The sequence below is a fragment of the Oncorhynchus keta genome, chromosome 30, assembly GCF_023373465.1.
Source record: "Oncorhynchus keta strain PuntledgeMale-10-30-2019 chromosome 30, Oket_V2, whole genome shotgun sequence".
In the NCBI taxonomy this organism is placed as follows: Eukaryota; Metazoa; Chordata; class Actinopteri; order Salmoniformes; family Salmonidae; genus Oncorhynchus; species Oncorhynchus keta.
In genome coordinates, this window is record NC_068450.1 from 34,003,040 (window position 1) to 34,015,721 (window position 12,682).

General features: G+C 42.9%; 1 protein-coding gene and 1 long non-coding RNA gene across 12 annotated transcripts in view; one reads left to right on the plus strand and one right to left on the minus strand.

Moving 5' to 3' along the window:
- The window catches only part of LOC127913994 (uncharacterized), a 423,857-nt gene that overhangs the window by 68,739 nt on the left and 342,436 nt on the right, over nucleotides 1-12,682 (plus strand). The gene's annotated exons all lie outside the window — the stretch shown is intronic.
- LOC118363423 (fibroblast growth factor 13-like) overlaps nucleotides 4,356-12,682 on the minus strand; it is a 215,097-nt gene continuing 206,770 nt past the window's right edge. For 6 of the 11 annotated variants that reach the window (XM_035744270.2, XM_035744271.2, XM_035744269.1 and 3 more), the window contains 2 exons: nucleotides 9,071-9,269; nucleotides 4,356-6,244 (listed from right to left, as the gene is read on the minus strand). In XM_035744270.2, coding sequence (XP_035600163.1) covers nucleotides 6,108-6,244; nucleotides 9,071-9,269 — 336 coding nt within the window. In that variant the 3' untranslated portion in view covers nucleotides 4,356-6,107. The other 5 variants (XR_008087555.1, XR_008087551.1, XR_008087554.1 and 2 more) reach the window with 5 other exon arrangements.

Here is a 12,682-nt window from a genome sequence, read left to right on the forward strand (position 1 = left end):
GCTAGCCTCATTAGCTTGGCACAGCCCCTCGGCTGCAGACTGACTGGCCACAGATAGTGCAAGCGAGCAAGGGAAGAGAGAGCGAGAGAAAACGAGACTCATTCTCTCGTTCCTCACAACACGTTCCATGGCTGAACAAGGCAACTCGTCCCCCTTAATGAATTGGACTGTCCTCTGCTAATAAATGGGGTATGGAGCGGAGGAGAGGAAATTAAGGAAGTGGGGAGAAGAAGTGGAGAGGTGTCAAAAGACATGAAGGATGAAGTAGCTCATATTAGGGGCTATATTACAGGAACCTATTACCTCTCCTGTCTCCACTGGCCACAGCACTAATGAGAGACTCAGGTGCAGTGTGTGTGCACGTGTGTGTGTGTGTGTGTGTGTGTGTGTGTGTGTGTGTGTGTGTGTGTGTGTGTGTGTGTGTGTGTGTGTGTGTGTGTGTGTGTGTGTGTGTGTGTGTGTGTGTGTGTGTGTGTGTGTGTGTGTGTGTGTGTGTGTGTGTGTGTGTGTGTGTGTGTGTGTGTGTGTGAGTGTGTGCGTGCGTGTGCGTGTGCGTGTGTGCGTAATTGGTGCATGTGCTTTACTGTAACTCACATGCCTGCAGATTAGAGTTCACTAAAATGATAGGTCGAGACTGGAGAGCCTTTCAGCTGTTGGAGATGGAGTCCTCCACTGTTCCTTTCCCCCCCAAATGACCCCATAATTCCCCTATAACACCCCTCTAATGCCTCTATAATGCCAGACTTGAGGATATGCTATATGGTGACAGACCAGCATGGGAAGACACGTTGAACCCCGGCGTGTGTTTCTGTACGTCTGAATTAAAAGCCACCTGGTGTGACCATCTTGTACTGTTGGCAAACAGCCCTAATGCCCAAGAGTGCATGTCATGGCAGTGAGACTGTAAGTGTGTGATGTAGTGCTCTTGTAAAAGTTTGGTCATGGTGTATGATGAATGAGAGGCGATGAATAATATATGCCATTTAGCGAATAATTGGACTTGTTTCTAATGAGCCAATGACAGGGGGACATAACAGTAGTAGAGGTTAGCTAGCCAAGCCAGCAGACACTTGTAAACACTCCTGCAAATGCAGAGTAGTCCACTGCATGGCATGCTGACATCTGGGCAATCAAGTTGTCACAATGCAACGAGCTGATATGATCACGCATTTATTTGTATTTATCCTTTATTCATGAAGGTGATCCCATTGAGATTCAAATCTATTTTACAAGGGAAATCTGTCCTAATTCTTCAGAAATCAAATGTTAGGTGAAATCCTTACGTTTCCTAGTAATCCTAGCTATGGTTTTATCTATTTTCCCCCTATAATTCCTGACATGCTCAGTTGGTGACTGTTACAGGCTTTGGTTATTCCATTTATATTTCGTCGTTAGCGCATTACTACATGGGGCGCACCAATTGGTGTCACCTCATTAGTCAGTATGTGTTACACCTGTACTAGCTTTGTCCATCTCATTAGTCAGAAGGTGTTTCACCTGTGCTGGCCCAGGTGATATTTAAGAGCGGCTGGCCCAGTCCTCCAGTTGTCTTGAGAGATGTGGAGGGTCATCACCTTAAGTTGGTGCTCCATATTTAATTTCTAGAAAAACAATAATTTATCTGATCTTCCCTGTTTTTGTTAGCCTGTTCTTGGGCAAATTTAGTGGGTGCTCATGGTGGGTGTCTTATAGCAACTTGTTGATATAAGGTTTTATCTGCAATCCAATCCCACGTTGTCAATCAAAAATAACTATGTCAAGTGATATCCTTATTGAGCCATGAAAGAGGAAGACATCACAAAACAGTACTGAGATCTGAGACTTGAAAAATACTCATCTCAAAATGATACATCTTGCAGATAGAACCTTATTGTCCCAAATCCCTAAATTACTTTGAATTATTTGTTTATTTGACCACATTTTCAGAAGAATGGCCATAACTTAAGCTCTATATGGTAGAAACACACCAATACAGGAAAAGTGTTTTAAAGAGACATTTCTACATTTTTCAACTTCATATTCATCATCTCTAGCATATGTTTTGAACTAGAAAATAATTAGTAGGCAATGCCCTCTCATAATTGGTTAAAATCACGTGATGCACACCGAGGTTGTCATTGGAAACGCTTATCTCCCTCTATCTTTTTTTTAGTACAAAACATAGAAACATGCCATTTTCACACATGTTGATTTTGGGATGGCGCTGGTAATGACGAATATGAAGTTGACAAATGGAGAAATTGTCTTTAAATGCCCTTCGGACAGGCATTGCTGTTTTTGTCCTGTTCTATAGCAATACGAAACCTTCAGTGGAAAGAGTATTTTACAAAAAATAAAATTTACCACATTTTATCGATTAATAACAAGTAGTTTCCTGACTTTGTTTGTCAGAGACCAGAAGAAAATGCATCAGTTTGCTCATCTAGTGCTAAGCATTAGCAATGTTGCTAGTTATCCATAGGATAATAGTGTATTTGTCATTTTATGGAACTATCGCTTGAACAAATGTGTGATGAACATGAATTAATATATTTGAGGATGTGATTAGAAAGAAGGAAGGGTATTCTCTTTATTTAATAATGACATGTATGTACTTATCTATTAAAATAATTGTAACATTCTGTGCCAGATAGAATCCCATGGCTGAACGCAGATTGACATTTCAGAGCCATAAGGTTCTATCTGCGATTGCACCCCCCTAAAAATCACTACAAAACAGTTCTGAGATCTGGGATGGGGAAACCTTGATGCTAAATGTCTCAGAAGTATATGCTTTGAGCAGATTACAGCGTATAGTCCCAACGTCTCGATTTCTCAAGTGGACAAAGGTGCATGAAAACGAGTCATCTCTCCTTGAATGAAAACAAACACTAGGAGTAGTACTGTTGACCAATCACTGACGACGGTAAACCTGCCGAAGACCAAACCGAACAAAAACGTCATAGCATTTAGTCATAAAAACTGTTTCAGCTGGGAAGCACACAGTAAGCTTTAGCCTCCCAATTAGCATTAGCGCCGCATTACGTTCCACAGACAAGCATGGATGCAAATCATATTGCCTAACTGGAGTGTTCCACCAGGCAGACCAGACATTTCCCCATCCAATGGGAGTGGACCCTCTGCCGGGGCTAATTACATCAAGGCTTCTGTGTGCCCTGCGTGTTAGGCTCCTCATTTAGAGCAGAAAACAGGATTCTGCTGTATTGTGCTATGAGTTCTGAGTAGACATTGCCTCTCATATCCTAACCTTGAAGATGCAATATGTAACCTTTTGGGCAACCTGACCAAATTCACATAGAAAATGGATCTATCTATTCTAGATCTGACATTCTCATTGAAAGCAAGTCTAAGACATGTTAAATCTGTTCTATGTGCGGTATTTCTCTGCTTCCCATTCTTAAGTTTAGTTTTTGCTTCTTTTAGTTTCCGTTTTGTACACAAGCTTCAAACAGCCACGCTACAGACTGCTATATCAGTCAGCTAATACAGGACTAATAAAGACCCAGTGCACTACTTTTGTGAAGAAAAAACCCAGCATTTCAAATCAAAATCAAATCAAATTTTATTTGTCACATACACATGGTTAGCAGATGTTAATGCGAGTGTAGCGAAAAGCATTTAACCCCACAGCTATGCACTATACTTGCTTGTTTTGTCACAAACTGAAATTAGGCAAACAAATAGAATTTTAGCAACCAGGTTAATGGCGGATGGATTTCTGCATAGTGTACCTTTACCCAGTGGGGTCTAAAATTGTAAACTGACCTTGGATCAGTGTCTCTATCACATGGGCTATTCCAGGAAATATCCTCAGCTCCAGATGTCCATTGGAGATATTGATTCATTACATAGAATGGACCCTGGCTGTAGGCTGGTGAGGCTAGTGCTATATAAGCCTGTACTGGAGCCTTGACTCTGCAGGCAATTAAAGCCCAATCCTGGTTGTGTGTGTGTGTGGCTCCGGGTGATTCATCTGTGTCCAGAGGCCAATAGGATAAGAGGATAGGAGGAGGACATGGCCTGGCTTTCTTCTGCTCAGATCATTAACTCCTCAGGGCCAGCAGGGTTAGGTTACCGTACTCCAGCCCTGCCTAGCTACATATCAGCCATACAACATTACAACGCCTGTCTGCATCATTGATCTACATTGAACTGTGCCGATTTTTCATCGTCTTATTCACTGGTATAGTATCACATTCAATGTACTGGTATGATACTTTGTACAATGTGGGATGCACTTCAACTTGACAAATATGTTTAGTGGAAATGATGCATTGGATCTGCTGTGAACAAAATGGAGAGAAGTGTGTGGAGGACGTCAGTGCGAAAATAAAGGGGAAGACACGTTTTAAAAGTATATCTTAATATAAACATTTTATTCAGTGCATTTTGTGCAGACAACAAATAATAAACAACTTGGAAGGTATCAGGCTGAACTGGTTGTTTTTCAGTTGTATCCTGGTAGTTCGGAACACATGATCCAACACGGGGTTAATACACATAGCCTACATCATGCACTATAGCTCTGTAGTCCAGAGTTCCCCGCTGTCTCCCATGCAACAGAGGTTCACCTAAAAAAAACGAAGGAAACGAAAGAAAGAAAAGAAAACACGCTTCCCAAGTAGCATGTTCCATATGAACAAGGTATGTAGCCGAAGGGAAACTTAGAGTTAATTAGCCCACAAAAAGGGTCGTCTTTGAACACAACCGTGTTTTTGTGCAAGAAAGGGACGTTTTTTTTCTAGTTTTTTTACTTTTACAAACATGACATATCCTATAAAATGTTTAAGCCACCTAAAATTCCACAGTATTTTTTAAAATGTATTTAGAAAATTGTCACTACGATAAGTTACTCAAACACGAAACAAGTCCTGGGTGGGGGCCGTCACCATATCCTTATATGGTGAACTGAATCAGCCAATAAGAGCCAACAAAAGGGGAGGGGGCAAGGCATGACACAAGCACTGGACTGGAGAACAGAACATGGGGACTGAAGACAGAATACAATGTAACACAACAGAAACAAAAGGACATTATACGGTCGATTCATACCGCAACTCAACCCTAGAGCTCACCAACAATATATAGTCTCTTTCACTTCAGCAAAAAACACTTTCTAGAACATTGACACGCCTTCCTACTTCTTTTCTTCCTCATTCTCTTTGTTCACTTTTCTTTCTCTCATCAAAAATGTACAATTTTAAAAATAACTCAACACCTCCAGCTGCGCCTGTATACTGGCTTGGCTTGACTGCTTAAAGGGACAGTCTTTCAGCTCTGTCTTTGGTGTGCTGGAACCCCTGTAACTGTGGAGACGGCTACAAAGACACAAATACTGAGGAGGGCGAGAGAACAAGAGGGAGAAAACAATCAAAAATAAAAAGCTCTCCGCTAATTTGGAAAATTAACAAGCAAAGTTGCAAGCTATGGTGTCGTCGCTCAGAGTGCCACAAGCTTTCCCCTTTATTTTTGTTTTACGCTAGAGAGCTCAAATCTCTTCTGAGTGTGTGCAGGAGAGCTACTGTTATATCTGGCTGCGGTTGCAGCTTCGCTAGGGCTGCACTCCCTCATGGGGAACGGCTTCGTATTCACAGAAGCATCATGGATGACACACAGAAACAGGGCACTTCTATACCCACTGCAGCCCCTCACCGGTTGCCCTGACCGCCTGCCTGCCTCTCTACCTACCTGCCTGTGGGGTAGGATATGACCGGGTAGGTGTCTATATGATCAGGACCTATAAGTAAAAGAAGTCGTTATCTGCAGGAAGTAAGAAACGTTAAAAGATTAGCTAACTGGTACACAGTCATTACCACCAGAGAGACGCCAACAGAAAATGGTGTTCTCAAATGGCGTTTCAAAATAGCCTAGCGTTTTGCAAACAAAGTCCATGGTGTAATTTGGTTGGCTGTTGAAAGAAAAAGAAAGATAGTTTGAATGGAACCTAATTGAGTGTGGCGATTGATTGGTGGTGGTGTTTAGTAGTCGTAAAGTTGTCCTGAACCGCCAACGGTTTTGGAGAGAGAAGTCTGCTTGGAAGTCACGCTCTTCTGGAGGTAAGGTGTCTTCTTCCAACGTCCGCCCCGGCCTGCCACGCCACCACCCGGCTACGTGGATTCGTTCTGGCTCACCGTCTTGCCTCCGTTGAGCACGGCCGAGGCGCTCCGGGACTTGGTGGGCGTGCCGCTGCCGGAGCGCGAGAACTCTGTCAGGTCATGGAGGGAGGGTTCCCTGTACATGGCCACTGTGGGACAGACAGACAGGAGAATGGTAAGACACATGGCTGATAGTATATAGATGGAGGTGAGCAGTAGAATAGAATACAAAAGAATACACTGGAATATAATTGTATTGTCCATCTGGAGATTCACGTTCTCCTCTTTGGTGGGACCAAGTTGTATTCTATTCTCTTCTATTGCTCAACTCCCTCGGATCCTGTCACTGACGCTCATAACAGAATGTACACCCCTGCCATAAGCACCGAAGAAATATTAGGACAAGTTATTTTTAGAGGGCAGAAAGTACTTATAGACACTGCCTTACATGAGTTATTCAGGAGCTTGTAAAAGTTAAAGCAGTGTTGTCTGCACCGCGGAAGCCTTTCAGAAGAAACACCAGTCACCTTAGAGGTTCTGATCTCTTTGGTGTTTAGGAGCCACTCCGAAAACAGCCAGTGTTTTAATGCATGCCCCTCCTGGGGCTTGACATTGCCTTGCTTTTTTGGTTTTAACAGCAGGCTACACACAAAGCAACACGTCAATCAATAGTGGACTTAAGTGGGAAGCTGTGTGAAATCGATGCTGGGCTTATTATCCACGGCATTAAGGAACTATAATCAGGAAGGATGACCGGCCCAGCGGTGAGATGGACCCTGACCTCTAGGTCATCCTTCCTTAGTTCATATACGCTTTTACTAAGCAGTCAAGCCAATTCAATCCTCCAATTATCCCTCCATCTCTCTCTCTACTGTATCTCTCCCTCTTTGACCTAGCACCTTAACACACGGATGGGTCAAATTAAAGGCTGTGGGCTGAGATTCGTGGACTGGAACCAGAGCGAAGAGGAGAGGGGGAGCGAGGAGCGGCTGGTGGAGATGGTTGAAATGCAGAGACGGCTCCTTAATTGGTCGGCTGGTATTGCTGCTGCCTCTGGATCTTTATGGGCTGCTGGAACAAATGTTTTTTTCTTTCTCTCTCCCCCTCTTGATTCTCTCTCTCTCTCTAGTCGGGCTGTTAAATGCAACACAGTGATCTCAGTGAGCAGAGATGTGGATTTTTAATGGCTACTGGTCGATTGGTCGGTGGATGAGAGCAGACCAGCCAACCTGGGAGAGAAAGCATCATTGTCATTACAGCTGCCTGTTTGCTGTGCCTTTCTGCCCTTGTGAAAAAGGGGTTGAAAGGGATTCAATGCCCATGCATCACTCTCCAATGCCCTCCTGCCCTCATTTAGGCACTACAACTTATTTGACTTTTTTAACCATGATTTTCAGAACGCACATGAACGGGATAACAATGTATTTGTGATACAGTCTCTTTAGTCTGTAAATTGTAACCATAAAAGGAGCTTGGAACTGACAGATCCAAATGACCGAATGACTGATCGTCTGATTAGATTTTTTACAGAAGTTGCTAGCCGCTCGGTGCTCATTTCTCGTCGGTTGAGTAATTTGGGTCGCTAGTGGTTCTTTTACATTGAGGAGGAATTTTCATCTGTAAAGCTCATCCTTTCATCTTGTGGAAGTGGAGTACTGATGCTTTCTCGCGCTCTGTTTTCTCGTTCAGGTAAGCCTGTGTGTTGATCTAGATGAAAGAGGTTTGGCCTTTTTAACATGAACAGATCCATCTATCCAGCATCCAATCATACCCCCTCTTTCCCTCTCCTCCCATGAGGCACCTGGCCTGGTTGGCCAAGACATTAGCGTTAAAAAGCCTAGCTGTCACTGTTCAAAACAGGCAGAACTGTATCATTCCTGCAGCTTTTTGCCATGGCCATTGCCAATGTCTTTTCCACTGTCTGGCTCCAGTGAAGTATGAATCGCTTTCGGGAAGCGCTCAATAGCCCCGCCCACACACCATTGCCTCCGAGCAGAACACCCAGCGGCAGGGTAGCTGAGAGCAGCCTTTCTCCAGGCAGTAGGGAGATACTACCCACATTGAGGGAGGGGAAGAGAGGGAGAATAGGTAAAGGGAAAAGGGGCATTTAATCAAAGAGAAGCTTGTGTTTTTTGGGGGGAAAGTCTCCCATTCAAACAAATAACCGCTGCCAAAGCTCAGTGCTCCAGGCTATAGTGAACGTTAATTTGCAATGTAATGGCCTTGGGAGAATAATCAAGAAACATATTTTTTTAAGAAAAGTTTGCTAAGAAACCTTTCCCTATTTTTCTCCATTGTCTTCAAAATAGAGCCAAGCACCGTATAGCTAAAAAGATGGACAGACTCACATTTCAAAGGCTTGGGCAGGAAGTGGCCTGCTGGCTTGTTCTTCTTCACATGGTTTCCCTTCATTATCTCCCCCTCTTTATTCAGACTCACCTTTCAAAGGCTTGGGCAGGAAGTGGCCTGCTGGCTTGTTCTTCTTCACGTGGTTTCACTTCATTATCTCCCCCTCTTTATTCAGACTCACCTTTCAAAGGCTTGGGCAGGAAGTGGCCTGCTGGCTTGTTCTTCTTCACATGGTTTCACTTCATTATCTCCCCCTCTTTATTCAGACTCACCTTTCAAAGGCTTGGGCAGGAAGTGGCCTGCTGGCTTGTTCTTCTTCACATGGTTTCCCTTCATTATCTCCCCCTCTTTATTCAGACTCACCTTTCAAAGGCTTGGGCAGGAAGTGGCCTGCTGGCTTGTTCTTCTTCACATGGTTTCCCTTCATTATCTCCCCTCTTTATTCAGACTCACCTTTTGGGCAGGAAGTGGCCTGCTGGCTTGTTCTTCTTCACGTGGTTTCACTTCATTATCCTCCCTCTTTATTCAGACTCACCTTTCAAAGGCTTGGGCAGGAAGTGGCCTGCTGGCTTGTTCTTCTTCACATGGTTTCCCTTCATTATCTCCCCCTCTTTATTCAGACTCACCTTTCAAAGGCTTGGGCAGGAAGTGGCCTGCTGGCTTGTTCTTCTTCACGTGGTTTCCCTTCATTATCTCCCCCTCTTTATTCAGACCAAGGTACCAGCCCCTACCAGACTGCTGCTGTCTGTAGATCATGGAGGAGTAGGTCACGTAGTAGTTTTCAAACACCGACTCTTTGAACTTACACTCCGGGGTGAAGTGTTCCTGAGGAGAGAGAGAGAGAGAGGGAGGGAGAGAGAGAAGACATGATGAGCCTTGGAGAGGGGCGGGACACTGATGAAGGAGGTTTTAAGAGTCCTTCTCATATCTTGATTTTTAGTAAATTAGAGGCACTGAGATATGAAGCATCATTACTTAAGAACAGGAGGTGAAGGCAAGACTCAAACACACACCCTTGCTCAGAGAGTACACACACATACACACACTCAAGGGTTGAACGATCCTTATACAGCATCTGATTCAAGACATACAGCTCTCAATGCTTACCAAATTACCACAGTATTTTCAAAAGCTTCTATGTTCATCATTGCAAATAATGAATAGCTTTAAGCCATAGATACAAATTACCATTAATTAAACGTAAGATTAAACGTTAATTATAATTTTACTCTGCAGTTTTAATAATATATTGTACAATTAATAATTACATTTGTTGGAGGATGTTCCCTCTGCAGAGGCTTTGTAATAGAAGACATGATTACTATGTATTAGTCAATCCTTCACCAAACTATTGCCCTCTCCTAGCAGCGGGAATCAACAGGTTCAGATGGTCTGTGTGTGTGTGTGTGTGTGTGTGTTCGTTGTGTGTGTGTATATATATATATGCATGTGTGTGTTTGTGCGTCCTCACAAGCACACGTGCCTGTGTGTATTGCACTCCATTTTGCAAACTCGTCTCTATTGTAGTTTTCTATAATATAGGGATATGGAATTATCTGTTGAGACAACCGCTGTTATACTACCGTACTAATGCACAGTTCTTCCAGCTTTCTCTGTCGTCTCCTAATTACCTTGCAACTGCTTCCTGCCTGGGAACCATCCATGCATTCAGTCTACAGTGGCAGAAACACCAATAAACCAAACCTGGGAGTATTCAAATCTGAGACTTGGTTGGAAGTTATTCTTGAGCCGACATTGCTTATCATGCGCGCTTCTACCTAATTGATTGATTGATCCTGTCATTTCATTGGCTGACTGTTTCTTTAAATAAGATCTCTTTGTTGTTTGAGGGGGGAGGTGCAGGTAAGGAAGACGTTTCCATGAGGCTGGTTGTTAGTGTGTAACTGGCTGACTAAGTTGAGAGAAAACATGAGATTTTTCTTCATTTGAAGTTGAATTAATGTTTAGGTAGTGCTTCCCTTGACCCGGCACCAGAACCTGTTTTTGTTAGTATATTTAATGTTGGTCTCTCCTGTGTGCTCATTGGTTCGGCTTAATACCGAAGTCTTGAGGTTTTGATTAATGGCGAAGGAGAAAATAACTTGCAACCGGTTGACTTTATTTTGTCACTTTAAGAACCTGTATGTTTTGCCTCCTGAGTGGAGCAGCGGTCTAAGGCAGTGTTTGAGGTGTCATTCTGTGTTTCAGAGGACGCGTGGCTCTCGACCTTCGCCTCACCCAAGTCCGTAGAGGAGTTGCCGCGATGGGACAAGACTAACTACCAATTAGAAGTCAGGAAAAAAGGATTTAAAAAAAAAGAAAGCAACCTGTATGTTCGGCAAATCTTGGGTGTTGTAGGATCGGCTGCCTTTAGGGCTCGACTTAATCCACATCACTGAAGTTCAGCTTTGCAGCGTGATTGAAATTTAAATGCCATGTTCCCGTTTTAGCGGAGACTGCGTTCACGGTAAATGCTGCATATGTCGGCTCAATGGGAAATAACCTTCGCTGTTCTATCGCGGAATCTAATCTTCACAGATTAACTAGAGACTCTAATTTCTCTCCCGCCTCGCACAACCGGCGTGTGGACTCTGGTAAATCAATGACATTAATCAATCAAGTCATCACCAGGGAGAAAGGAAAACGTGGAAAAAAGATGTTACTACACTGGGTTAAACTATAATGGCAGTCCTATAGCAACTTGGCAAACGCTTTAGAGAGGAGAGAATTGACATGTTTTTCAGACTGGGACAAGCTAGTATTGCTCAGTTGTACCACAGTGGATGTCGGTCGTAAGATGGATGATGGGTTCTGGACCACATATATGTTGTGATCGTCACAAACTATCACCAGTGGAGTACAATTTAAAGAAACTTTAAAAGAAAATGACTCAAGTGAAAGTCACCCAGTAAAATACTACTTGAGTCGTCTTTGAGTAACCCAGATATAACCCGTATATTAAGCAACCCAGATATAACCCGTATATTAAGCAACCCAGATATAACCCGTATATTAAGCAACCCAGATATAACCCGTATATTAAGCAACCCAGATATAACCCGTATATTAAGCAACCCAGATATAACCCGTATATTAAGCAACCCAGATATAACCCGAATATTAAGCAACCCAGATATAACCCGTATATTAAGCAACCCAGATATAACCCGTATATTAAGCAACCCAGATATAACCCGTATATTAAGCAACCCAGATGGCACAATTTTCTTGTTTAATTTATTTACGGATAGCCAGGGGAACACTTCAATAGTCAGATATCAGTTACAAACGAAGCATTTGTGCTTAGTGAGTCTGCCAGATCAGAGGCAATGGGGATGACCAGGGATGTTCTCTTGATAAAGGTGTGAATTAGACAATTGTCCTGTCCTGCTAAGCATTCAAAATGAAACAAGTAGTTTTGGGTGTCAGGGAAAACGACACTAGTTACATTTTGAATGCTTAGCAGGTAAAAAAAAAAGTACATTATTTTCTTTAGGAATGTAGTGAAGTAAAAGTTGTCAAATATACATAGTAAAGTACAGATGCTCAAACAAAAATGACTTAAGTGGTACTTTAAAGTATCTTACACCACTGACCATCAGTCACCCAGTCATCAATAAAGCCATCAGGCTTTCCCAACACAATACTACTCTCTGGAGAGTTCCCATTCAACATCATTATTCCTCAAAAATAAACAAGAGAGAGTGCAACACTAGATGAAATGCACATCTGCGTGTTTGTGTAGTCATACATTCACTCTGGGCTGGAGTCTCTACACATGTATAGTCCACCTACAGTTACAGAACAACTCAGTTCTCTTTGTAGTCACCTAACTTTGAATGAGGACTCAACTCTTTTGCCAGTTCACTTCACCTGTTTTGTGGTCCGAGTCCTCTTTGCGTTCACATTGCTATGTTTAGAAAGGAACCAAGATCTTTTTCCAACATTCGGCATTGATGTAGCGTTGTGCTAGCATTGATTTTGTGGTTAGTGTTATCTGAAATTCTTGGGACGTCCCTACCCTGACTCCTAACCTTAACCCTTACCCTAACCTAAACTTAACCTTTACCATTTTAAATGTCAACTTCAATGTGTAATGTCAGAGTTGGGACATCACAAGGATCCCGTCCCGGATAGCAATGACCTTGATTTTGTACCCTATGTTGTGATTCTCACCAAATATGTTTTCTTCTCACACCATTCAAACCCCACAATCAATAAACAGCTTATGAAGCTAT